The sequence below is a fragment of the Lissotriton vulgaris genome, chromosome 5, assembly GCF_964263255.1.
Source record: "Lissotriton vulgaris chromosome 5, aLisVul1.2, whole genome shotgun sequence".
Lineage (NCBI taxonomy): Eukaryota > Metazoa > Chordata > Amphibia > Caudata > Salamandridae > Lissotriton > Lissotriton vulgaris.
In genome coordinates this window covers 1679989167-1680016181 of record NC_141693.1, presented here as the reverse complement: position 1 = coordinate 1680016181, position 27015 = coordinate 1679989167, and the positions used below count along the sequence as shown (strand labels likewise).

Sequence of the window (27015 nt, the reverse complement as noted above, 5' to 3'; positions counted from 1 at the left end):
AGGGGAAGAATTCAGAGCAGTGATAAAACAAATGTGGACAACAACACTCCTTGCCTTTCAAGTTCTAGAAAATTGTTTCAAAATAGTTTCAGTATAAAACCCAATAAGAGAAAAATGTGTTTCGTTGCAGATTTTGAATCAGAAGCTGCCTACGTGATATTTCTCATCAAATTGTGATGGTTTTCTTTGATAGTTTAATGATTATATGAACAGTCATGGTTGCCTCAAGGAAAAGAAAATATACCTGGAGCCACAACTATACCTAAAGTCATAAATGAAACTATCAGTGAATTCTCACTTCACTCTTTCTAAGCCTATTGTCAATTCTGAGAATCTTGACTTTCTAACAAGAAACCAGTTTTCCCCAACTGAGTGCTCTATGTCATGGAAAATGGCTTACAAAATGTCCAAGAGGGCAAACAATAGAAGGGAGAGAGGACAGCCCTGGCGAGTGCCTCTGTGGATTGGGAACACAGTGGAAACGCTACTTGATTCTGACCTGCAAGAAGGGTTGACAGTAAACATGTTGATGTAATTTTTTACAATAATATGAAGCCACACGCGCTGCAATCTCTGTAATTCAGTTTTGGCGTATGCTAATAATGCACTGGTTAAATTGTGATTTCACTTGTGCATATTGCTCTAATAACACGTGTCATTCATGTGCACCTTACAATGAAAGCATATTGTGTATTTTTACTTTACTGATGTGGTGACGGGCAGTGCACTAGAAACAGGTGACTCTCCAGGGTAGATCATTCAATATTTTTTTTCCCCTAAGTTTATAAACAGAGTACAAACAGATCGTCAGTTTTCACTCGAGAATTTTATAGCTTATAGTGGTGTTTTCAAGTATTTTGTAAAATGTGTATTTGATATAAAGGTAACTGCAATCTACATAAGCATGTCGCACAAAACTCATCTACAGTTAGATATTTAATTGCAATACAATACAATACAATATATCACCTTCAGACGTACCATGGTATGTAGAAATATCCTGAAAATATAGATCAATTAAGTAAGCCTAAAGAGTTAACATTTTAATACTGCCATCAACTAACAATGCGGAGCATGATCTGGAGTGATATTTCCACTTTTCGGAAACAGTTGTACACCTCAGTTGAGGACGCTTCAACATACACCACTCAAATCACCTAATTAATTAATTTATTTTAACATTCGGTTTTACTTATAGTCAATTAGTACATCCAACCAGACGGAGTGCCCTAGAGTAAACCATTCACAGAAACCTTGCTGTTTCCCTGAGGATATTTGATGCCACTAGTAATCATCAGAAAAAGAAAATTAAATTCGGACATCATTTTATGAAAATTAAATTGAGTCACAAAGAAGTCTCTTCAGAGAAAGTTGAATTGTTAGACAAAAGAGCAAGTGGGGTAGTTCATTGCATGGGCATGTAGGTAAATAACCTTGGACTGGTGTAAATCATTGCTTAACGTTTGCCAGTGGCTGCTGGTGGGTGCCACCAGCACTTCTTCTTTTGTGGACTGGCACTTATGCATCAGATATTTACTGAGCGGAGAGGGAAAAAACCCATGGATCCGATAGGGAAGGAAGAGAAAGACAGCAAAACCATCACAAAGGGAGAAAGCAGGAGCCAGGCCAGCATGGGTGAGATAGAGGGGCAGGGAGCATATGATATTGAATTGAAGAAGCATGAGGTGGATTTAAGGTGACCAGATTTGGTATCCAGAGTTTCGAGGTTTAGTTGCCCCGGTCACTGGTACTCTTTCTTTTACGAATTAAACATTGGTGTAAATTAAGTGAATTAAAACACTGGGTGCTTATTCGCAGGAATGACCAATCCCTACTTCTCACCTCAAGGAAATGAGGCGCACTTTAAAAAGGAATAAAAATACAAATCCCACATGGGTCGAGGATCTGCTGGGAGGACGCTCACCAGCTTGCCGATAATCTGTGTACACATCCGGGCTTCAAGAGGTCTTTAGTCCATCCGATGGCACATTCACTGAAAGAATAGCGACCTCAAAAATATTGATGTGAAAAATATCGAGGTAAATAGGTTACAAAAATATTTACTTCCTATGCTTAAAAAGGTAAGTGCAAAAAATTTGAGGAAAAGGTAATTATTGTTTACAAAAATATAGTTGTATTAAATATCGATTTTTAGATAAATATGATTTAAAATATTAAAATAAACATATATCAAATACTAACATTAATTTATCAAAATAAAATATATTTAAATGTATATTTTAACGAATATAACAAATAAACTTACTTTTAAAATGTAAATGCTCAAATATATATATATTTAATAAAAAAAGCTTGTTAATGATATATTATCAAAAATATATGTGTCCATATTTAAATATACCAAAAACATAAAATATTAAAGAAGGAAACCAATTTAATTTAAAATAAAAAGTAAACAACACGTTTAACAATTAATTACAAATAATTTAAAAACAAAACATTTTGACATTTTTAAATAATATTATAATAAATCAAACCCATAAGTATATAAATCTCAATATAAAATAAATTATTAAAGATTAAAATAAATACATATACATTTTCCACTACATTAAAAAAATCTATAATTAATAAATATAAAAATAAGTACTCCCTATTAAAACAACACGACAGTAACACAACTATTTACATCACACAAAAATAAGATTTACTATTCTAACTGCAAAAAATATCAAATCAATTAAAATATAGCATTGGAAAATACTACAATTTACTATTCTCAGTACAATTAACACAACAATAAATATCACAATTAAAAAAAAGAAATTATATTCCCACTCCAGCCAGTGCAACAGTAGGGAAAGTAGTGGATTGCGTAAGGGTAACATTTAATATTCCCACTCCAGTCCGTGCAACATTAAAAACAAATATATGTTGAATAAAAAAAATACAAATATATTTAATATTAACAATGTTCATTTAATTTACTTCCCACCCATACCTTTACAAAACCCAGAACCCACATCTAAATTCAAAATAAGTTTATTTGCACGATTAACATAATTATTTCTCAATTAAAAAAATATTTTTTATGAAACACTAATTATAAATTCATTAAAATGAATTACCTTCCCACCCTTTACCCCTATAAACCCCACAACCCCACCCTAAATTAAACAAAAAAACTATTATTAACACAATTAAATTAAATAATTTATAATTAAATAATTATTAGTATTTAACAAGTAATTAACAAATAAAATGAAATAATTTACACCCAACCCTTTATCCCTATAAACCCCATAACCCAAACCTAAAAAACATTTAATTAAATAACTAACATAATTAATTATCAATGAGTAATATTAATTGACAATTAAATATTAATAACTAAAATATAAATTACTTCCCACCCTTTACCCCTATAAACCCCACAATCCACACATAAAATAAATAATTACACAATTAACATAATTATCAATTAATTATTATGCATTAACAACAAATAATTAATACATTCAAAATCAATTACTTCCCACCCTTCACCCCTATAACCTCACAACCCACAACAAAACATTACTCAATTACCATAATTAATTATCAAGTACTGAATTAATATTAATTTACAACTAATTATTAATTAATTAAAAATAAATAACTTTTCACCCGTTACCCCTATAAATGCCACAATCCGCAAAAAACATTTACATAAAAAATTATAGCACAATTAACAAAATTAAATACTAATTAAATAAATTATATTAATTAAAAAAGAATCATTAATTTATTATAGTTAAATTACTTCTAACCCTATACCCCTATAAACTCACGACCAACTACAGAAGTAAAAAAAACACAACATTTAATTAAATTAAATCTTATAACTACTAATAATTTAACTAATATAGTAAGAAACATAAACAATAATTAAACAAAAAAAATCAGTTACATTTAAAATATATACAAAAGAAACACAATAATTTAAAAACTATATTTTTACAAACAATATTAATGACATCTACATTTTAATAAACGATATTACTTACCTTAAACTCGATATCCTTGAAAACGATATTCTTGCACTCGATATTTCCATTCTACAATAATATTTTTCACTCTATAGTATGGTCACTCGAAATTTTTTACTTGATATTCTGTCTCGGCACCCGCTGGCGAGAAAAAGGGTCATACCGACTAAGGTGCCTCGCCCTACATTCTACTGTTGCGAAAGCATAAAAGTTACAAAGGAAAGGTATTCTGGACATATTTTTAAACTTGAAATAAAGAAACAGGGTTGCCTATTGATTTCCTGTAGCATTTTTGTGGGTGAAAACAAGCATCTCAGTAAGTTCTAAAAGTATTACTTAAGGCGAACTGTTTATAGCATCTTCATGTGATTGACTTAAAATAATCGGAAATGCATATTCTTAAGGTAAGAATATGATTTTGATGTGCATTTGTGTACATAATACAGGAGTGTCTTTCAATTAGGGGAAAGAGGTATCCTTTTCAGAATTAGAAATGATATTTATTTTTTTAGCTTCTCTCAAATGGAACAGGAGGATTTTCTGTCTTTGTGAGCACTACATGTTATCATAGGTATTAAAAGTACTATATAAAACTACATTTAATTTATTTACAATTTATTTCCACTAATCTATTCTTTTTATTTAGGGGACCATTCCCTCTCCTGCTAAACCTGCATAACTAGCTCAGTTCTGAGAATACAATGATCCTGACCTCTGCCTAATATAAACCTACCATTTGAATAATGCCATTACTCCTTTCGCTCTGAGCTTGTTCTATTCCATGGTCAAAACTCTTCCAATTGTCTGCTTAATGAGAAGCATGCCTTGGTTGAATCTCCTATAATGACATACCGTGTCATTCTAGGCAAACAAGTACAGGTGCATTTCGAATACACTTTTTTTACCCCATAGCTCTTTTGGAACGTTGGGGGTACCTACTCTAAATACATACAGCCTACTCTCTCAGTTTATGCTTTTAACCGAAACACACAGATGTACATGCATGCAAATTATTATCAATTATTAATTTGAAAAAAAGTGAAAATGATTAAAAGTAATATACAACATTGTTTACATCAAAATAAATAAAACGTTTGTAAAAAGTTCTTAAAAAGGTAAATACAAAAGATTAAGATTTAAGGTTACAGAAAGATTTGAGTTAAGTATAGGGATTTGACAAGAAAATGGCCTCATGCAAGGGTTATAATAATGGGCAGTCTTTTTTGTGAGGGTGAGTGTTTGGTATAGAATGTTAGTTAGGGATACACTGCGATATTCATATGGTGAGTGTGAGGGTAGAGGTTCAGGTTTGATTAAGGATAGAGTAAGGGACTGAGAATAGCCAATTTACATTTTGCATAAGTGTAAGGTTATTAGAGTGAAAATTAGGTTTATAGTTAGTTTTAGGGTTGAGACTAGGGTTGTGGTGCAAGTTAGGTGTTGATTTTGAAATTAGCTATTGTGAAAGTAGCACTTAACAGCATTAGTATAGCAGGTAAGGTTTACATTTAAAGGTGAAAACATATTCTTTGACTCATTTAAATGTTTACAAAGTTTGGAACTTACTTCATTCCCACCTAATGCATTTAGCGTTATAAGTATATGTATTCAAAATATAAGTTTAATACCAAACGTTTTAAACTTGTAACTTTCCAAACTAAAGCCTTCACACTTATAACCTTGATTCATACTCCTACACACAACAACAACGTCACACACATGGTCACACAACTCGTGTCTGAAAGACTAAGGGGCCCATTAGCATGTCGTGCAGCTCGCCACCGCCCGCATGGCAGTGGCGATCCGCTCGTCATTTCTCCCCGCCTGCATGCCAATTCCCCTACCATATAACTATGGAGGAGGGACCCTGGCTGATGGAAAAACCATCCGCTGTTTTTCCGCTGGTAGGCAATCCGCCCGATTGCCTTTCGGGCGGAAAAGCTGTTGTGGCAGGCACCGCACGATGCCTGTCACGTTGTGCATTGGAAGGCACAACTTGCTTTTGTGGCATTGTGGCGGCCCGCTGCAATGTTAGAAATGCGGGATGCGCCCGCCAGTGTGGCTATTACAATTAGGATGCGCTCGCCAGTGTGGCGAGCGCATCCTAATTGTAATAGCGGAACCGCCGCAAGCATTGCGGGCGGTCCCGTTTCCGGGGGTATGGCGGGCAGACAAAGTCCCATACTAATGACCCCCTAATAGTTAGGAATACAGTTATTATTGGTGTCTCAAACACAGGCAAACAAAATAATACCCTTAGAGGGCTAAGGTAGATATGCACAATGCCCAAGAACGCTGTGCAATCTGTATACAAATTGCTATTTAGCATGAGTTCCACCTATCACATTCTTGAAGTGCCAGCCTGCCTCAATCGGACACGCTCCACCACAATACATATCTAATTTTGACAATGACTCCTAGCCTCAGTCCTAGCCTGCTATTTTCTCATACACTCTATCGGAACCTCGTACAACTCTCCTTCTCACTTCCGTGCAGCACTTATGTATGCCAGCATATTTGGAAATGTGTCAGCCATCATCCAGCGGCTCTACTCAGGCACCGCCCGCTACCACACTCAGATGCTGCGGGTGAAGGAGTTCATCAGATTCCACCAGATCCCGAACCCTCTGCGCCAACGACTTGAGGAGTACTTCCAGCACGCATGGTCATACACAAATGGCATCGACATGAACGCAGTGAGTACTACAGGGCCCTCTGCTGCCCACTTCTACCTGACTGTACCTAAATGTATGGATAGCGTAGCGATGCACCCAATACCAGTCAAAGGAATGGGTGTCTTCCTCCTTCTAGGCGCACAGTGTGGCTCTTTCCATCTTACGTGAAATTAAGTTAACATTCCAGATTTCTCTATGGCTGACCATTTATGCTCACATTTACATTCCTCACCGACCAACTTACAACCTCATTTAGCTGCTTTTCCATCACTTCTAAATCAATCCAATTAACATTTCAGTATCCCCTCCTCATGCCTTACCTCTGCTGCCTGTAACCATCCTCCTCTGACACCCCCCCTGCTTGCATTCCACCTGACCACTTTTCTTCCCTCTCTGCCCTCTCTCTTACTTCTCAGGATGCCTACTCCTCTCTTCTTTTTCTCCCATTATTCTCAACTTTCGATTTTGTTGTCCTCAGTATTTGCCTTGTGACACTCTCAGCCTCACGATACATCCCTGTTACCCCACAAAGATCAGTGTGTAAATGTATTTGCTACTGAGATATGTGTCTGTGTGTCACCTGTCAGCTTTGCAAGTCATGGATTCAAATCATGACGAGGCGACTTCAACTGGCCAAGAGGAACTCCAGTTTGTGGCCTGTTATTTGCAGTTGTGAACTGTTCATATTATTGTTTCATCTTCTCTTTTATGCGATCCACCTCCCTTCATACAGTACTCACTCCTGTCCTCCACCCTCTCCATTTTCATCTCACCCTCAACCACTTGAAACTCTCTTCACTCACATCCCCCACTTCTCCCACAGGAGCCTCTACTCCAGGGGTCTCCAAACCGGTCCTGGAGGGCCGGATCCATGCCAGATTTTTAAAATTACTACATGTATCTCAATGGGGATATCCAAAAAATCTGGAATGGATCCGGCCCTCCAGGACCGGTTTGGAGACCCCTTACCCAACAAGCCCAACTCTCGACTCATTACCAAGGCAACTGCTCTTGCTCAACTCATGCACCTCAGAATCCACAAATCCCCTCACCCCACACACACACACACTCACCTCAGCCATATTTTTCTGTTTTTGGAGTTGAGCACAAGCTGCAATCAGTGTTTTCCTGATACCAGCTAGCCGCTGTGTGTGGTGCGACTTGCCACCGCAGCAAACACTGTTGTAGAGCAACTTTGCGTTTAATGAATGCACGCTACTGCGTGCGGGGTGGCCCACTCTTACTAAATGATATATAAAATAACACTGCAGGTAAAGAAAATTGCAAGTAGGTTAAACAATGTAAGCACTTTAATATTTGTGATGTATGATTAAAAAAAACTGCAGTTCCCCTTGAGCATGCTCATGGATCGGGCACACCTGCTTCTTTCTTTCCTTTATTGTGCCATAATGAGGTGACCATGAAGCCGGACCTGGGAGGCGTATCACTCACCAGGAATGGCTGGTCCTACCTGTATTGAGTATGCTGCATGCCAACGTCCCTTCGCTCAATAGCTATACATGTTGTGTTTCTGTTCGTTTTAGTTGTCAGTGGTGGAAATGAAGCAGAAGCAGCCAGAACTCAGTTCCAGGACTAAAACCCCCAGCGGGAACGGAGTTCCGGTAGTAAACTCTGCTTATTGTTGTGTCTTGTTCCCTGTAAATGCTACATGGGGTGGGATTTCAGTTCAGGTGCTGTTCTGTCTCTGTTAACCTGATTGGCTGTCCCTTCCTCTCTCACTCAGCCAAGTGTAAGACAATAATTTGGCATCAGGTGGTCACATGACTGCTATGCTTGCACCACACTGCACATCAGCACACATTAGGGTGGAAATTTAAATAAATGGTGTCTTTCACTTCATTGCATCAATGCATGCATTACTAATGCCATGCTGCCCACCTTCTGTCTTCAATTGAGTTGAAAATGACAACCTGTATATTTTGGTGATAGTATACAGTTTTTTCAATCCTATATCTTCCCAGCTAGTTTGTTCTAAATGACCACTTACTGAGCAGGAAAATCAGAAATGCTTTTCCATAATATTACTATTCACCATGTTTTTGTAGCAGTTAAACCCTTGTCTTGTAGCAATGCGGCTCCATTCTCATGGTGAATGTTTTCCATTTCCACCACTGTTTGTTTACTGTCTGTTTACCAAGAGAAACACTGCAGTTTAATTCTGAATAGATCACCTTTCTGGTAGGTCCTTAAAGAGCTACTTACAACTTTGTAGTACTTCGGTGTTCTTCCCAACCCTTGATGCTTCCAGCAGCCCAGGCTAGTTGGAGTTAGCTAGTTGTATTCTCTTAAGCGATCTGTAGCGGTTAGCAGGCCTCCTAATGAGGGTTCCAAAGTACGACTTGGCACAGGATGACTGGTCTTCACCCGTCAGCCTTTCAGCCATACCAACCTGTTGGAGAATCATTCCAATTCTCTAAGTAGATCAGTTGTTGCCCATAGATATTGTTGACAAGAAAGTAAAAACAATGGGCATGTATCACCATCATAAATGTATATGCACAAAACCATAGTGCTCTATCTGAATTCTGTAAACATAAGATTCCAGCAAACATCCCTAGCCAAATGTTCAATCAAAAACAAGGGTTAACATTACCCTAGGATAGTTGACCATCTACAAACCATGCACATCTATGGTGTGTCCATCACCATAGACCTAGGGATGCTCTGAACCAAACTTGAACACTAAAGCAAACCATTTGGTCTGAAAACATGTAAAGTGATAAGTAAGTTTAACCACCACTGATCATCTTTTCCCATAGTGTGTGATCTGTTTCCAACTGACTTCAAGTCATGATTCAGTCCTGGTTTCTCAATTGTCCCCTTTTCTACATTCATTCCACCATCCCATTGTTCTTGTTTAATGTTTAGTCTTGGTTTTCTCAGATCAATGTTAAGATGGACATTTGTCAACCTATAAGAAAACTTTACTTTGCTTTTGTTATCCCAGCACTTACATTTCTCATCGTTCTAGACCCACTCCTGCCTTCTGCAAACATCTACCTCGTTGCTTGTACTTGCATGAACCTACCCCAGCATGATCCTTTGCAGACACCATAAAATGCTTCAAAAAGCCCATTCAACCACTACAACACACAATGCTAATATCAATGTAGCAGCATGCGGCATCTCATTCACCCCTAACAAAGCACCTGGCTTCATCCAGAATAATGCCATGCCTACTGTCCAGCAACCTGTAGCTTTCCACCTAGGGTCGCGCTGCGCCAGTACCAGTACTTACCTATATCCATACAGCTACACCGTGCTGGCAGGTCCTCGGGCTGTGTGCAACACAAACACATTGTCTACTGCTAACACACACAGATCACATATAAAGAGCACCATCACACCTTACACCCTGAAGATTTGTGAAACATTGCAAATTCGCAGAAAACAGGAACCTGCCTCTGAGAATCAGTCATGAAAATGTGTATTATTTAAAGACTTTTGTCTCACTCTGAAAATGTCAGGTGGGAGTCTTGTGCTAACACAAACTCCAGACAGCCCACAGCACTGCAAGCATACACCAGCAACAGACGTGTGTGATGCAAATAATAGAAAAATATCATAACAATTGAAATGTGCATCAAGGTTTCTTTTCATTTATATGTTTTCTTCGTTAGAGGTTAACTTAGCAGCCTTTTTCAATGCTGACGAGTATTGGTGTCTCTGTGTTCAACTGATCAGTGATATGTTCTCTCACTAACACTGGCACTGTTTACTATCCTGGGCTTTTATGGAACAGCCTAATGCACTGGGTGTTGTAGTCTTTCATTGCTACCATTACACTAATTTAGCTAAACCCCTGATAAAATATCTCTGATATTGAAAACCCCCCGATCTGTTACTATGCTGACCCTTCTGATGAAGTGAGGTAGACACCCTCTGTTGACATGATCTGGCATCAGTTGCAATCAGTTATAGCTTTATCGAGCAGTGTCACTGCAAGTTTTATGTCAGAATTTCGAAGTTCTAGACCTGGCGTTTTTTTGTGTCTTTTTTTTATGGTGGCCCTCATATTTGAGTGCCACATGACGAATCAGTCCCTCGTCACATTTTTAGACGCGGCCCCCTTTCAGCGTGGGTCAGTTTCAAACACATATACGTATAAATAAGTTAACGGAACACCGAAATATAAAGCTTGCTGACTGAATAAAAATAAGAAAACTATTTAATTTTCGTAAGCAAACTTTTTATCCTAATTAGCCGTTTCCTGCATATGTGGGCATTCCTCGTTTTTCAGTGAGCCCGAAACATGAAGTCAACTGAAAATGCAAATTTAACCCAAACTTCAGCGGCTTGCTTGATATTAAAGTAATCAGGATTGCAGCATCTGTGGCCTGTGAATGCCAAAAGCAAACCAAAATGTCAACTAACATGCCGGTTAAAATAACGAATGAGGATTATTTATATAGTGCTCTGAACTCCGAAATGCCCCGGCGCTCATCATCAAAAGGTAAGAACAGAAAAGCAGCACACAGCTGGCCACCCCAAGACCTAAAGACTAAAAAGCAAGGTTATCAATCCCTTCTTAAAACCAGCTTCCTCTGTTTCTAGTCTTAGATGGCCAGGCAACTGGTTCCACATACCTGTTGTCATAACCTTAAAGGAGGTGCCTCCTCTCGGCAGTTTTTGAAAGCGGGGTACAGCCCAGTCTGACTAGAGCGCTGCAATCTCCCTGGGCTGTATGCCTGGATCCTTCTGTTCAGATACAAAGGTCATTGTTGTGGAGGGCTTGATATGTCAAGTTTAGTGCTTTAAACATGATAAGCTTCCAAGCTGGAAGCCAGTGAAGCTGCTCGTGAAACAGACGAGTATAGTTAGTACAATAGGCAGACCACCATGTTTTATACCACCTGTCAGCACTGGATTAAGTCAGTGGCGTAACGATACTTGAGGGGGCCCCCCTGCAATGTACATGGAGGGGGCCCCCCACACTCCGGACCCCAAGCCCAGCCCTGTCCCTCAGTGGACTCAGACCCTCATCCGTCAGTCGGACCACAGGCCTAGCCCCGCCCTGATCCTCACTGGACTCAGACCCCAAGCCCCGCCCTGACCCTCACTGGACTCAGACCTCTCATCCCTCAGCCAGACCCCCGGCCTAGCCCCGCCCTGACCCTCACTGAACTCAGAGCCCTCATCCCTCAGCCAGACCCCAAGCCCCACCCTGACCCTCACTGGACTCAGACCCTCATCCCTCAGACCCCAAGCCCGCCCTGACCCTCACTGGACTCAGACCTCTCATCCCTCAGACCCCAGGCCTAGCCCCACCCTGACCCTCACTGGACTCAGACCTCTCAGCCATCAGCCAGACCCCCGGAATAGCCCCACCCTGACCCTGACTGGACTCAGACCTCTCTTCCCTCAGACCCCACTCCTAGCCCCACCCTGACCCTCACTGGACTCAGACCCCTCATCCATCAGCCAGACCCCAAGCCCCGCCCTGACCCTCACTGGACTCAGACCCTCATCCGTCAGCCGGACCCCAGGCCTAGCCCCGCCCTGATCCTCACTGGACTCAGACCCCAAGCTCCGCCCTGACCCTCACTGGACTCAGACCTCTCATCCCTCAGCCAGACCCCCGGCCTAGCCCCACCCTGACCCTCACTGAACTCAGAGCCCTCATCCCTCAGCCAGACCCCAAGCCCCGCCCTGACCCTCACTGGACTCAGACCCTCATCCCTCAGGCCCCACCCTGACCCTCACTGGACTCAGACCCTCATCCCTCAGACCCCAGGCCCGCCCTGACCCTCACTGGACTCAGACCTCTCAGCCATCAGCCAGACCCCACGCTCCACCCTGACCCTCACTGGACTCTGACCCCAAGCCCCGCCCTGACCTTCACTGGACTCAGACCTCTCATCCCTCAGCCAGACCCCCGGACTAGCCCCACCCTGACCCTCACTGGACTCAGACCTCTCTTCCCTCAGACCCCAGGCCTAGCCCCACCCTGACCCTCACTGGACTCAGACCCCTTATCCATCAGCCAGACCCCAAGCCCCGCCCTGACCCTCACTGGACTCAGACCCTCATCTCTCATCCAGACCCCGACCCCCGCCCTGACCCTCACTGGACTCAGACCCCTCAACCAGACCCCAAGCCCCGCCCTGCCCCTCACTGGACTCAGACCCTCATCCCTCACCAGACCCCAAGCCCCGCCCTGACCCTCACTAGACTCAGACCCTCATCCCTCAGCCAGACCCCAGGCCTAGCCCTGCCCTGACCCTCACTCGACTCAGACCCCTCATCCCTCAGCCAGACCCCCGGCCTAGCCCCACCCTGACCCTCACTTACTCAGACCTCTCATCCCTCAGACCCCAGGCCTAGCCCCGCTATGACCCTCACTGGACTCAGACCCTCATCCCTCAGCCTGACCCCAAGCCCTACCCTGACCCTCACTGGACTCAGACCTCTCATCCCTCAGCCGGAACCCAGGCCTAGCCCTGCCCTGACCCTCACTGGACTCAGACCCCTTATCCATCAGCCAGACCCCAAGCCCCGCCCTTACCCTCACTGGACTCAGACCCTCATCTCTCAGCCAGAACCCGACCCCCGCCCTGACCCTCACTGGACTCAGACCTCTCATCCCTCAGACCCCCGGCCTAGCCCCACCCTGACCCTCACTGGACTCAGACCCTCATCCAGACCCCAGGCCTAGCCCTGCCCTGACCCTCACTGGACTCAGACCCCTCATCTCTCAGCCAGACCCCGACCCCCGCCCTGACCCTCACTGGACTCAGACCTCTCATCCCTCAGACCCCAGGCCTAGCCCCACCCTGACCCTCACTGGACTCAGACCCTCATCCCTCAGACCCCAGGCCCCGCCCTGACCATCACTGGACTCAGACCTCTCATCCCTCAGACCCCAGGCCCCGCACTGACCCTCACTGGACTCAGACCTCTCATCCCTCAGACCCCAGGCCCCGCCCTGACCCTCACTGGACTCTGACCTCTCATCCCTCAGACCCCAGGCCAGCACTGACCCTCACTGGACTCGGACCTCTCATCCCTCAGACCCCAGGCCTAGCCCCGCCCTGACCCTCACTGGACTCAGACCTCTCATCCCTCAGACCCCAGGCCCCGCACTGACCCTCACTGGACTCAGACCTCTCATCCCTCAGACCCCAGGCCCTGCACTGACCCTCACTGGACTCAGACCTCTCATCCCTCAGACCCCAGGCACCGCACTGACCCTCACTGGACTCAGACCTCTCAGACCCCAGGCCCCGCACTGACCCTCACTGGACTCAGACCTCTCATCCCTCAGACCCCAGGCCTAGCCCCACCCTGACCCTCACTGGACTCAGACCCTCATCCCTCAGACCCCAAGCCCCGCCCTGACCCTCACTGGACTCAGACCTCTCATCCCTCAGACCCCAGGCCCCGCACTGACCCTCACTGGACTCAGACCTCTCATCCCTCAGACCCCAGGCCCCGCACTGACCCTCACTGGACTCAGACCTCTCATCCCTCAGACCCCAGGCCCCGCACTGACCCTCACTGGACTCAGACCTCTCATCCCTCAGACCCCAGGCCCCACCCTGACCCTCACTGGAGTCAGACCTCTCATCCCTCAGACCCCAGGCCCCGCACTGACCTTCACTGGACTCAGACCTCTCATCCGTCATACCCCAGGCCCCGCCCTGACCCTCACTGGACTCAGACCTCTCATCCCTCAGACCCCAGGCCCCGCACTGACCCTCACTGGACTCAGACCTCTCATCCCTCAGACCCCAGGCCCCACCCTGACCCTCACTGGACTCAGACCTCTCATCCCTCAGACCCCAGGCCCCGCACTGACCTTCACTGGACTCAGACCTCTCATCCGTCATACCCCAGGCCCCGCCCTGACCCTCACTGGACTCAGACCTCTCATCCCTCAGACCCTAGGCCCCACCCTGACCCTCACTGGACTCAGACCCTCATCCCTCAGACCCCAGGCTTGCCCTGACCCTCACTGGACTCAGACCTCTCATCCCTCAGACCCCAGGCCCCACCCTGACCCTCACTGGACTCAGACCTCTCATCCCTCAGACCCCAGGCCTAGCCCTGCCCTGACCCTCACTGGACTCTGACCCTCACTGGACTCTGACCCTCACTGGACTCAGACCCTCATCCCTCAGACCCCAGGCCCCGCCCTGACATGCTAAGAGACTGCAATTATCTGTTTCAACTATCTGTTCAAACACGAAAACAAAACACAAATCTTTTTTTTTAAACGGCTATAATTTGCCAAGTTCGCTTGATTTTATTTTAATGCAAACATTTTTGTAGAAAACTTCTCACCCTTTCCCGGTATTCGGTGTAATGCACAAGGAGGGCAAGAGGAGGGGTGTAACCTGATGTACTGGGCAATATATAGGCACAGAAAGCCCAGAAGGAGTACCTGACATTTCAGACTGTCTTTGTTGTTGCTCAGCTACTTGTTTCCAAACGCAGTCCATTAATTGAATTTCGAAAACCAACTTACTTGTAACATCAGTCTGAAAGTCGACAAACGTCTTCGGAGTAGGCACCTGGGCAAGGCTAAATTATGCCTGCCGACCGCACAGTGAAAGTCCTTCTCAGTACGGAGTCTCTGGCTGGCCGGGCAAGCTGCACACTCACTTTTAATTGACCTGCTCAATGGTCACAAAGCCCCCATCAGAATGCCCGGCCCACCCTGACGTGCAGACATGTGTGCAGAGACAACTGCGCACCACCGCTCACTATTGAATTATGAAGAGGCCCGGCTGGGGCCCGGGGGTGCGCATGCGCAGACTTGGAGAGGCTTGTTTGCTGGCTCAGTGAGGGGCCCCCTGGAGGCCAGGGCCCCCCCTTCAGGCAAGAGCGCGGCTCCCCCGCGCTGTGGGGGCCTGTGTTACTCCCCAGGTCGTGTGCAGTGCCAGTGTGCAGTGCACCAACTCATTTATTAAGAGGCGAGTTTTAAATCTTCTTCCTTATGAAACGAGGGGGCCCGAGGCTCCCCCGCAATGCGGGGGCTGCGGGGGCCTGTGTTACGCCCCTGGATTAAGTACTCTTGGAGGCCGAGGTACAAAACATTTACGTAGTCCGACCGTGACAGTATCAAAGCCCTAACCACTGTGACCTGCGCCTCCTAAGGAATCAGGTACTGAAATCTGCTAAGCAGGCGGAGAATCCAAAGACAGGATTTTCCCACCGATGAGACCTGGGAGTTAAAGGAGAGATTTTAATCAAACAAAACTCCCTGGTATTCTAGCAAATTCCGCAGGGAGCGTCGGTGAGGGGACTATATGTGGCCACGCACCTGTCCAACCTGGAAAGGGATTTGGCACAAACAATATGATCGCACTCTTGTCTGGGATACACAAGTAGCGCCTTTAAGGAGCGAGCAAACGTTTCTTTGGTACTAGCTGAATCCCCATCATAGCGGAGCAGAAGCTGGGTATCATCTGCATAAGAAATAATGTGAATGTCAATCGATTTGAATAAAAAAGCCAGAGGTGACAGATAAATGTTGAAAAGGGTGGGACTTGAGGCCGATCCCTGAGGGACCCCCCATTTCAACTGTTTATATTTGGAAGAGTGAGGTTTCATCCACACCACCTTCCCTCTTTCATTCAGAAAGGATCTGAACCATCCTAAAGCTGCCTTTGCCACTCCGAAATGTTCCAGTCTTTTTAGCAAGATACTGTGGTCCACCGTGTAAAACGCTGCTGACAGGTCCAACAGCACCAATGCAACATTAAGACCAGAATCCAGACTGATCTTGATCGACTCAGTAATTTTTAGCAATGCTGTCTCTGTGCTATATCCAGCATGAAAGGCAGACTGGATAGGGTGTAGCAGCCTATTGTCAGGCAGAAAAGTTGAAAGCTGGTGATTTACCAACTTTTCCAAGACCTTGGCTGTCGCCGGCAATAATGAGACCGGATGAAAATTGGCAAGCACTTCCGGATCTGCATTAGGCTTTTAAGTAGGGGAACAATAGTAGCTCTTTTCCAGGGATTAGGGATAGCCCTAGCCTAAAGAGACAAAGATGTGTCTGGTAAATCGGGGCAATATTCTCAGTGACAGCCACTAGTATATGAGGTGGAAATGGGTCCTCAGGAGACCATGACTTGCAGGAAGCAAACTTTCTTCAGAATTTTTATGGACAGCGGTAAAAAGAAAGTCAACTTTGTTTCGGCTGATGGCCCTAAAGTGTCACCAGATTCTGAGGCATTAACTAATGAATATAAAGTCCCCATATTGGCCTGAATTTTGGAGATCTTTTCTTCAAAAAAAAATTTGAAGTTCTACACAAAGTGAACATAGAAAAATGACAGGTGGTGGGGTATAGACCGCAATATAATGCACCTAGATGTATCTGCACAATTATTTCAGTTCACTCACGTATGAGAGTGCTCAAAAGGGCATTGAACTGCGACCATCCAGCGTTGTTAGATGAGTGTAGACACAGTCTACACTCTTTTGACATATAGAACAGAATCAAAGTCCTGAGCAACACTCATATATTAATGCCAACAATAAATCCACACAATAGTCTTCTCCAGTATTCTTCCTGGTACTTTATTATGCCAGATCTTGTCAGGTGAGTGCTTCAGTTCTTATTTTCTTCTAATAGCATAGCAGATCACTGCACAAGATAAATTGTGCTCTAAACTATTGCACTGTTCCCCCTCTTCTGTTCTCTTTTTTTTTAGAATTAATGCACTTTGGTTGTAGTTCTATTTAGAATCAATCAAGCCATGGAGTATTGACTCTTCTTTTCAACTTATACTTGGAGGAGCACTTTTGGGTATATTTCTATTATAATCCTTCTTCCTTATTTGATTATACTACCTTATGCCAACATCACGTTTTTGGAACCATACTGAGTATAAAGGTATGGTCCATTTTGAGGTGGCCCTTTCTTTCTTTTAATAAATTCACTATCTTGGGTGATGGTGTTTGTGATTATTGTACATTTCGCTTCATTGTAATATAAAGAAGCTTTTGTATTTATCTTTTATAGCCCTGAGAAAGTCTTGGATGGATGCCCAAAAAGACTAAACACTTGTTGGCTTTGTGGCTATCTGTTGTTGAAAAGAAAATAAGAACTGAAACACTCACCTGACAAGATCTGGCATAATAAAGCACCAGGAAGAATAGTGGAGAAGACTACTGTTTGAATTTATTGTTGGCATTAATATATGAGCGTTGCTCAGGACATTGATTCTGTTCTACACAAAGGGGGTCATTAGTATGGCGGGCGGACTTTGTCTGCCCGCCATACCCCCGAGAATCGGGACTGCCCGCACTGCTTGTGGCGGTTCCACACCCACAATTAGGATGCGCCCGCCACACTGGCTGGCGCATCGCTCATTTGTAACATTGCGGCGGGCGATGCTGAAAGCATCCTAATGGGCCCCAAAGTGTTTGATCCAACTCTGGATGCAGGGCTTTTGTTTGGGGGTCCACAAAACTAGAAACAACTTTAAAAATGTCTTTGCCATCATTGTCGGCCTCACTGATACATCGGGTGTAAAAGGAACTGTATGTTTTTAAAATGTTTTTATGGTATGTGTTAAAGGCCATTTTATAACACAATTTGCCCTCTTCTGAGAAATGGCAGTCCATTCTCTCTTTTCCGGGAGAAACAACGGGCCAAGCTGGCCTTTGGCCCCTTCTTGGTAGTTCTCACTGGAGCTATAGAATCGGTCGCTTTAAAGGGCTCGCTATAATTAATTCGATCATCAACCTTAGCTGAGAGTATTGGTCTGGAATCATCCAGAACCCTTTTAAGATCGGAAAATGAGACTTTGTTGCATTCTCTATTACCTAGCTCCTGGGTGGAGGTTCTACTTTCCTTCGAGCGTGCATGTGCCACGAGAACAGGAACAAAAAGTGAACCAACATACCTGATTCGGGCTATCCCAATGTACTCGTGTGTCAGACAGAATGCCATTGAAGGCATGCCCTGTTTTGTGTTTGGGGCCCGTGTCTGCCCGTGTCAAGTTTAGAGAAGCTTAGGATTCAAGAAAGCAGATTGCTCAAGAAAGTCTTTGATGCTGCTGTCACTGCTCTGTGCAGAAGTGGGTGTGTGCCTTTTTGTAAGAGGTCTGTCTGTGTTTATGACCGTGATGTCCAGAATTTACTTCTACTTTGCTGATAGACATGTTACTGCGCCAATTGACTTTTCTGCTATCAATCAATCAAATTAAACTTGCAGTACACAACTTGTCACCCCGGGGGGTATCCAGGCACTGTGCTGCAGGTCTTAGTCGAAGTGACAAGTCTTGATTTCCTTCCTGAAGTGGTTCAGGGAGGGTGAGGTGCGGCGGTGGGGAGGGAGGGTGTTCCAGGCTTAAGCGGTGAGGTGAGAGAATGAGCTTCCTCCGGTGCGGTTGTAGCGGATGGATGGGGTCTGTGCAAGGGTGAGGTGTGTGGAGCAAAAGGTTCTAGATTGTTGGTGGAAGGTCAGACGGTGATTCATGTAGTGTGGTCCTAGGTTGTGGAGGGCCATGTAGGCATGGGTGAGGAGCTTGAACTGGAATCTCTTCTGGACAGGGAGCCAGTGGAGGTCTTCCAGGCACATGGTGATACGTGTCATCTTGGGCAGATTAAGGATCAGCCTAGCTTCTGCGGTCAGGATTGTCTAGAGTATTTGCATGAATATGGAGGTTGTGCCAGCATAGAGTGTGTTGCCGTAGTCAAAGCGGCTGGTGATGAGGGCTTGCGTCACAGTTTTCCTGGTTCTGGTTGGAAGCAACCAGAAGATCTTTCGGAGCATGCAGATCGGGTGGAAGCAGGCTTAGACAACGGTGTTCACCACTCGTTTTTAAATGGAGAGTTCGTTGTCTAGTACAATGCTAAGGTTGCAGGCGTGGTCTTTCAATGTGGGGGTGGGTCTGACCTCAATGGGCCAGCAGGAGTCATTCCAGATGGCGGTGTATCTGCCAAAGATCAGGACTTCTGTTATGTCTGTGGTCACAGTTTGAGGCAGTTTTCTCTCTTTCATTTTTTTAAAACATATTTTATTAACCTGTAGTCATGTTCCACAAAGAATATCATTATACATTACTACAATGTCATTATGAGAGGGTGCAGATTTCCTGACATTCAAATGACATAGAACATTACATGTATCCGGCTGACAAGTCCATTTGTCTCTCATTCATGTGATGACGTTCTTCATGCAGTTGTGGAAGTTGGTCTTTGTCTGGGTGGGGTTTGCTGAGAGTGAGAGGACAGGTTGGGTGTCACTGCATAGGAAATGATATTGATGTTGTGTGATCTGACAATGTCTGCGAGTAGTGTCATGCAGATGTTGAAGAGGGTGGGGCTGAGGGATGAGCCTTGGGGTACTCTGCAGCTGGGGCGTTTGGAGTGAGAGGTGAAGGGGGAGAGGCAGACTTTCTGGGAGCATCCTGTGAGGAAGGATGCCATCCATCTGAGCGAATCATCTGGGATTCTAATCTGTAGAAGGCGCTGGATGAGTGTGTGGTGGGTGACAGTGTTGAAAGCTAAAGAGAGGTCCAGGAGGATAAGGGCGGCCGTTTCTTCTCTGGCAAGTATGGCTTGGATGTCATCTATTGCTGCAGTCAGGGTTGTCTCGTGCTGTGGTTGGGTCTGAAGCCTGACTAGGAAGGGTCCAGTTGCTTGTTTCTTTCCAGATCACAGTGAGTTGGAGGTTGGTGGGTTTTTTCAGGACTTTAGCGGGTAATGGTAGGAGGGAGATGGGACAGTAGTTCTGAAGATCTCTGGGGTCTAATAATGGTTTCTTGAGGAGAGCATGACCTGCGCATGCTTCCATGCGTCAGGGAATATGGTTGTATTGATGGAAGCATTGAGGATAGAGGTGAGCTGGTGGCTGATCTTGTTGCTTCTAAGGTTGAAGAGACGATGTGGGCTGGGGTTGGTGGGTGCTCCTGAGTAGATGGATTTCATCAGGGTGGTAGTGTTCTGAGTTGCACTCATGTGGTGAGCAGGTGGTTGCTCATTGTGTTCGCTTGGTTGCTGAGGATGTCGGAGGATTGAGGTTTGAAGTTTGTGTAGATGGTTGCTATATTGTTGGCGCAGTCTTGGTGTTTCATCTTGTACCCAGTGGGGGTTGCAGTGGTGATGTCAGGAGCCGTTGTGGGGATGAGCCAGGTCTCAGTGATGAAGGTAATGTCGGGGGCTAGGGTGGAGATTGTGTCCCAGATCTCGGTGGCATGTTTGTAGAGGGATTTGACATTGATCATGAGGCAGTAGAGTTGGACCGCAGAGGTTACAGGGTCTGTGGTTGGCGTGGTACTGTTCAACTGGGTGGTGCTTGTGTTGAAGTGACAGTGGATGCAGGTGAAATGTACAGCTGTTGTGCATGGTGAAGTGATGCAGCAATTGTTACGTGAGGGGTCCAGGGCACGCAGCTCTGCAGTGAAGTACCTGTGGGATTGTTGAGGGCCAGAGTTCCTGGCGCTGGGCACGGTCCAAGGCACGTTCCTGCACAGACAAGCTTGCCTTTGATGAGCCGGCAGTGTGGCCGCACTGCAGCTTCCATTAAGTAGCCCTGGGAGGGGCTTGTCAGGGAGTGTGGAGATCAGGGGTGTGGGCAAAACATGGCGCAGGTGGAACCGGCGAGAACCGGCTGGGCCAGCAAACGAGCAGGCAGGCAGAAAAAAACTTAAACAATCACAGGAAAAACAATCCCGATATGGACAATTACAAGTGGAGACTAGCATTTAAGAGGATTGCACCAAAACAGTTATGACAAAGTGCAGAATACCTTATTACAATGACCAATAGTTATTTACGTTTTTAGCAGGAATAAAAGACAACAATTAAGAGCTTCACAATACCTACTATAATCAATGCAGCGTACGGGGTGGCGGGAGCCTTGAACTTTGTGCTGGGTAGTTAGAGGGCCGAGACAGCGCCTCAGAGCTAATCAGCCTGCAGCTGGAGTTGTGACCAGGACCAGGGGGTATAGTAGTTGCTAGTAGAGGAAAAAGTGGACGGCACAGTGTTTGGTGCACACAGCACAGCAGAACTAATGGAGAACTTCTTGCTAGGAAATGGAGCGTTAAGTGGAAAATGGAAAATGGCTGTCATCAACATAATGATAATAATAATAGTGGCAGTTATGTAGTGCAACAGGTACCTCCACAGAGGTGTCCCGGCGCTTTAGCGGAAATCAGGTAGGTGCTAATCCTTACAAAAGAGCCAAGTCTTCAAGATCTGCCTGAACTCGCGTTCAGTATCCACTCTACGCAAATGTGCTAGCAAGGCATTCCATAGCTTGGCCGTCTTCACAGAGAAGGATCTGCCTTCCACTCGAGACTTGGCAAAACAGGGAACACAAAGCAAGTGCTGGGAGGTGGATCTTGGAGTGCGTTGAGGTAGGTATGGGCGCAGCCGGTGACTGAGATATCTAGGCCCCTTGTTACGTAGGGCTCGATGGGCTATAGTTAAGGACTTGAACTTGATCCTTTTCGCCACTGGGAGCCAATGCAGTTTCCTAATATGTGGGGAGATATGGTTGCGGAACGGTACCCGACAGATAAGTCTTGCTGCCATATTTTGTACCATCTACAGTCCATGGATCAAATATAAGGAAATACCAAGGTACAGGCTGTTTGCTTAATCCAGATGAGATGTCACTGTAGCATGGACTACGATCCTGTGACTTTCCTCAGGTAGAAGGTGCAGGAATTTCCTTATTCTTTTTAGTTTCCCAAAGCAAGACGATGCAATGTGCTGGACTTGCGTTGCGAAGGAAAGATTCGAGTCCCACTTAATACCCAGATTTCTAGCTGATTTTGTTGGGATAGGGGAGGACCAAGTTCCCCTGGCCACCAAAGTCTCATGGGCGCTGATGAGACCTGGCCGAAAAATAACACCTCGGTCTTGTCTGCATTCAATTTGAGTTTATTCAGGTTCATCGACCCTGCGATGTCCCTTAGACACCCAGATAGTCAGGTAAACAAATCCTCCGAGTGGTCTTTGAATGAGAACACCCGCTGGGTTTCATCATCGTAAGAGACGACTTTCAACTCCGAGGAATTAATGATGGTTAAGAGGGGTGTCAGGTAAATGTTAAAAAGTAAGTGGCTAAGGGCCCAGCCCTCTGGGACGCCGCACCATAATTGCTTAGGGTCCGATTGATGCGGTTGAAGGAAGACTCTTTGTGATCGATCTGTAAGATAAGACCTTCTTCAGGCAAGAGCTGTATCCTGTATCCCTTCCTGCTGGAGTCTTTCCAGAAGGAAGTAGTGAGTGACCGTGTCGAAGGCCGCCAACAGGTCTAACAGGATCAGCATCACTGCTGCCCTGCATCTACCGACATTCTCACTGACTCCGCCAACGCTACCAGAGCTGTCTCAGTGCTGTATCCTGATCGAAAGCCAGACTGAATATCCTGCAGGATGTCATGATCATTTATAAAATTTGCCAGTTGTCGTTGCACCTGTTTCTCTAGTATTTTTGCGGATGCAAGTAGCAATGAGATAGGGCGATAGTTGCCCAACTCCTTGGAATCTGTATTCGGCTTTTTCAACAATGGAAGTAAGAGAGCATGCTTCCAAATATCAGGAAAGATGCCTGAAGATAGTGAAGTATTCCATATCATGTTTAAGGCTGGATTCATCATTAGGGACAGGGATCTAAATAACTTGGGTGGGCACGGGTCTAGTGGGGATCCTGACTTGCACTTTAAAATTTCCGCTAAGGATTCCCAAAGGGATATAGGGTTGAACACTGAAAGAGTTCCACCGGATTTGACATTGTTCTTTATCTGAGGTGCCCCAGTATGCTCTCCATCCTTGAAAGAGGCACCTACCTTCCGGATTTTCTCATCAAGGAAATTAGAGGGGTCAGTACATAAGGGCAGTGATGCATGAGTAAGGCATGAGTAAGGGCATGAAGGCAAAAGGCATTTTAAAGGCAGGAAAGGTATGTTCATGGTACACAGTATGAAAACTGGAACACGTCCTCAGACGGCGAAGACTTTTTTGGTTCTCGCAAAGTTGCTTACCATGCTTACTTCTTTTTTGGTAGCTCATTTCAATCCCCTGCTATTAGGAATTGGACAAAAATGGTTCAGTTTTAGGCATGCTATCCCTTAGAAATCTAATCTTTATCTTTGTAGTGCACGATTAGACACACGTTTTGTTAATAGAGCTCTTCTTCTTCAATTGATATGTGCTGTAAACAACTACTGCTACTATTAATCAACGTAATGGTACTACATTTACTTGCCTTAGTTGGATGTAAGGATTCATCTCCCTTCTTAGGGTTCAAACTTGTGATCTTCACATCACTGCTGATGTCAGTTACACGCATTAGGTCACTGAGCCGTCTTGCTTAGTAGTTGCTCTTGCATGATGGCTGACAGCAACATGCATATAGATACTATCCTCGAATACCGCAGGACAAGCTAGGATTGGTTCGCCCAAGAGTTGGGGACCACACAGGTGTCTGAGTTAACTGATCAGGTATGTTATTTTTTTATGAGTTTGACCAGTAACCCCAGACATCAATGGAGATGATGTGAAATTACTAAGCAGATAAGCCCTTCACATTGACTCGTGTCTTAATATATGATCATTGCTTTTACGCTAAACAACTAAAGCAAATAGCCTACAAGGGGATCATTTAGGAATATAGTTATAGTTCTAAAACTAAATTTGGTGCACCCGTGGGGAGTGATGCAGCAGTGAAAGCAACAACTGTTCATCAACCTCTTAATAATACATTGTATTCAAAAAAACCTTACCTAATGAAAAGTAAATAGGCAGGCATACAACAATGTATGTAAATGTAAATGTATAGGCATTTATATAGCGCACTACTTACCCGTAGCGTCCCAAGGCGCTTCGACTGCTGCGAAACCCTTCCTGGCTTCCCTGAGAGATGGTCCCTTAATGGGTATCTCCAGGGTGAGACCAGGCATCCCCGGCGGTCTGGTGGGGCCGTTAGTGAAGATGAGGCAAGCTAATGCCCAGAGTTGCCGAGTGTGATCGCTGATCAGAGTGGGCACCGAGGCGAGAGAATTATCGAGTCCAGGAGAAATTGAAATGATGACTAAATATATATTGAATATAAAATCATAAATCCATTAATGAGGTTTCAATCACAGCAATATATGCTGAATACACTTAGTACAAGGAACATTGCAGAGAACGTTGCTGTGATTTAGAGACTGTTCCTATAGCACTTAGTCCATAAGTAGTTGTTAGAAATTGGGTTTCTGGTTGGCAGAGGTATGCACCAGGGCATGCAGCACCACAATCCTAGTCAGGATAAGTCAGATATACAATGACCTGTACTCACCCTCTGTTAACTGTGTACAGATCAGTCAGGCATAACTTCAGAGGCAATGTGTAAAGTATTTGTGCAAAGATAAATGAGAGAACACGCACAACCTTTGTCCGTGATAATCTATGTACTCAGTTTGAAGCGTGCTCATGGGGTATCACTCTCTGACCAAATTATTTATTATTATTATTATTGGGACATTTGTAGAGCGCTGCGTTACGCACACTGGCGTGTCCACGCGCTGAAAGTGGGAGAGGCAGTTAGCAGGGGACACAGAAACTGAGCGGACAATTATTTCGTGTATAAACAACAAAGAGTGTAATATCCAGTGCAAATGTAGCATACCCTAGTAGGGTCCGTCCCCCTGGGCACGGCCATATCCCCAATTAACAGGTTTGATTTATTTTCCAATGTTGCACTTAAATGAAACACCAATTTTTTTTTGCTTCAGTAAATGTTTTAATCGTTTTCTGTTATGAATGTTCGATTCAATTCAAATCATTGGTTAGCTTCAGCAATGTTATGTAAATCCAATACATAGTCAGATATTATCCTCTGTCCTTTTTAGGTTTCGCTGGGGGACGGAGCCGTTAGGCTCCGCCTCCAGAGAAATCTATTGATTACAGTAAGCACTCTGGAACACGCCCCCCTGTCCCATTGGCTAGCTCCATAAAAGGAGCCTAGCCATTGGACGAGGGGCCTGTCCGTCAATGCCGGACCAGACACGGGGGCGTTCCCGAGATTCTTTGGCTTTTGCCGACGTCACGCGACGCCGGGAACGCCCCCGAATCTGGTCCGGCCGGGCCGTGCTTGCTGCTGTCCTGCCTTGTGTCCGGCCGGGCCGTGCTTGCTGCTGTCCTGCCTTGTGTCCCTCCTCCCGCCGTCCCCACGTTTCCCGCCTCCCTCCCGACGTCCGTGTCCTTTCCCGCCCCCCTCGTCCTCTCCCGCCCGCCCCCCTCGTCCTCTCCCGCCCCCCCCCCCCTGTCCTCACAAATTGTGGTATCCCGTCCCGCCCGGGGGTTTCTTCAGCCGGCCGGCCAATCCTAGCGCGGCCGGCCGGAAGTGCCCGCCCCCCCGCCGCCCAGGGGAAGAAGGAAGACGGCGGCCCACAAGAAGTATGGCGGCCCACGCGGGGCTCCCGTGGCCTGCCTGGAGGGAGCCCCGGAAGAAGCGGAGGACGTTGCCGGGCAGGTGTTGCCGAGTAGGACAGCTGCAGCCCCGCGCCTCCGCCCACGGTGAGTGCTGTGTTGCTCGGGTGTTCACGCCGCCCTGGGATAGGTTTTTATAGTTATTCATGCTTCCCTGTTTAAGATGCTCATTTGGCTTAGAATTGAGGGTTAGTTTATTTCTCATTGTGATGTGTCTGACCCCTTATAAACGTTGTCGTGCAATTCCATCCCTGCACGAAATAAATATGTAGACTATAAACTCGTGTGTGCGGTCGTTTAAGGCGAGTCATTACCATGGGGTTTAACACATTTTATTGAAGGGCGGGTAGCAGGTGTTTTAAGCACTGTGTTTTGCTGGGCTGTTTGTTTCTAGTCAGTGCATTTATGTAGAAGTTCGTTTCATCCATTCGTGCTCTCCAATATTACTATCGGTTGTACAGCAGACGAGTGCCTTCTTGGGAACTAGTTCGCATCTAAGTGTGTTTTTTGGAATCGTTGTTGTGGTCTAAGGTGTCCGCCCACAGTCGGCCCTATTCGTACACTGCACGTTAATCTGCTTAATTGCTCGTGGTCTTTCATCCTATTCATCTGGATAGTTTACTTTATGGTTAAGTTGTGTGCGTAGGCAGTGGTAGTGTTGCACACACACCGCTGTCAGAGATATGGAAGGAATCCTATGCCTTCAACTCTGGATGTGTGTAATCTACCTACCGATTAAGGGGAGGGCCAACTGCTTCCTGATTGTATTCAACTGTGCCTTTAGAATACAGGGGTTCACCAGCAACTCTTCAATTGGACGTTCATACACAATGCATTTCCCCCTGTACCCCAGGGATGATACTCAGTAACAGGTTCTCCAATGAGAAACGGCGCCCATTCAAGTGCAGCACGCACTCTTAGTATGATCGCTTTTATATTCGG

At 45.2% G+C, this 27015-nt stretch overlaps 1 protein-coding gene across 2 annotated transcripts in view; it reads left to right on the top strand.

Annotated features, from left to right (window-relative positions):
- KCNH6 (potassium voltage-gated channel subfamily H member 6) overlaps window positions 1-27015 on the top strand; it is a 997202-nt gene that overhangs the window by 876533 nt on the left and 93654 nt on the right. The window contains exons 7-8 of one of the 2 annotated variants that reach the window (XM_086923821.1): window positions 6486-6685; window positions 8209-8286. In XM_086923821.1, the coding sequence (XP_086779947.1) occupies window positions 6486-6685; window positions 8209-8286 (278 nt within the window). The remainder of the gene's footprint in view (window positions 1-6485; window positions 6686-8208; window positions 8287-27015) is intronic. The other variant, XM_086923820.1, reaches the window with a different exon arrangement.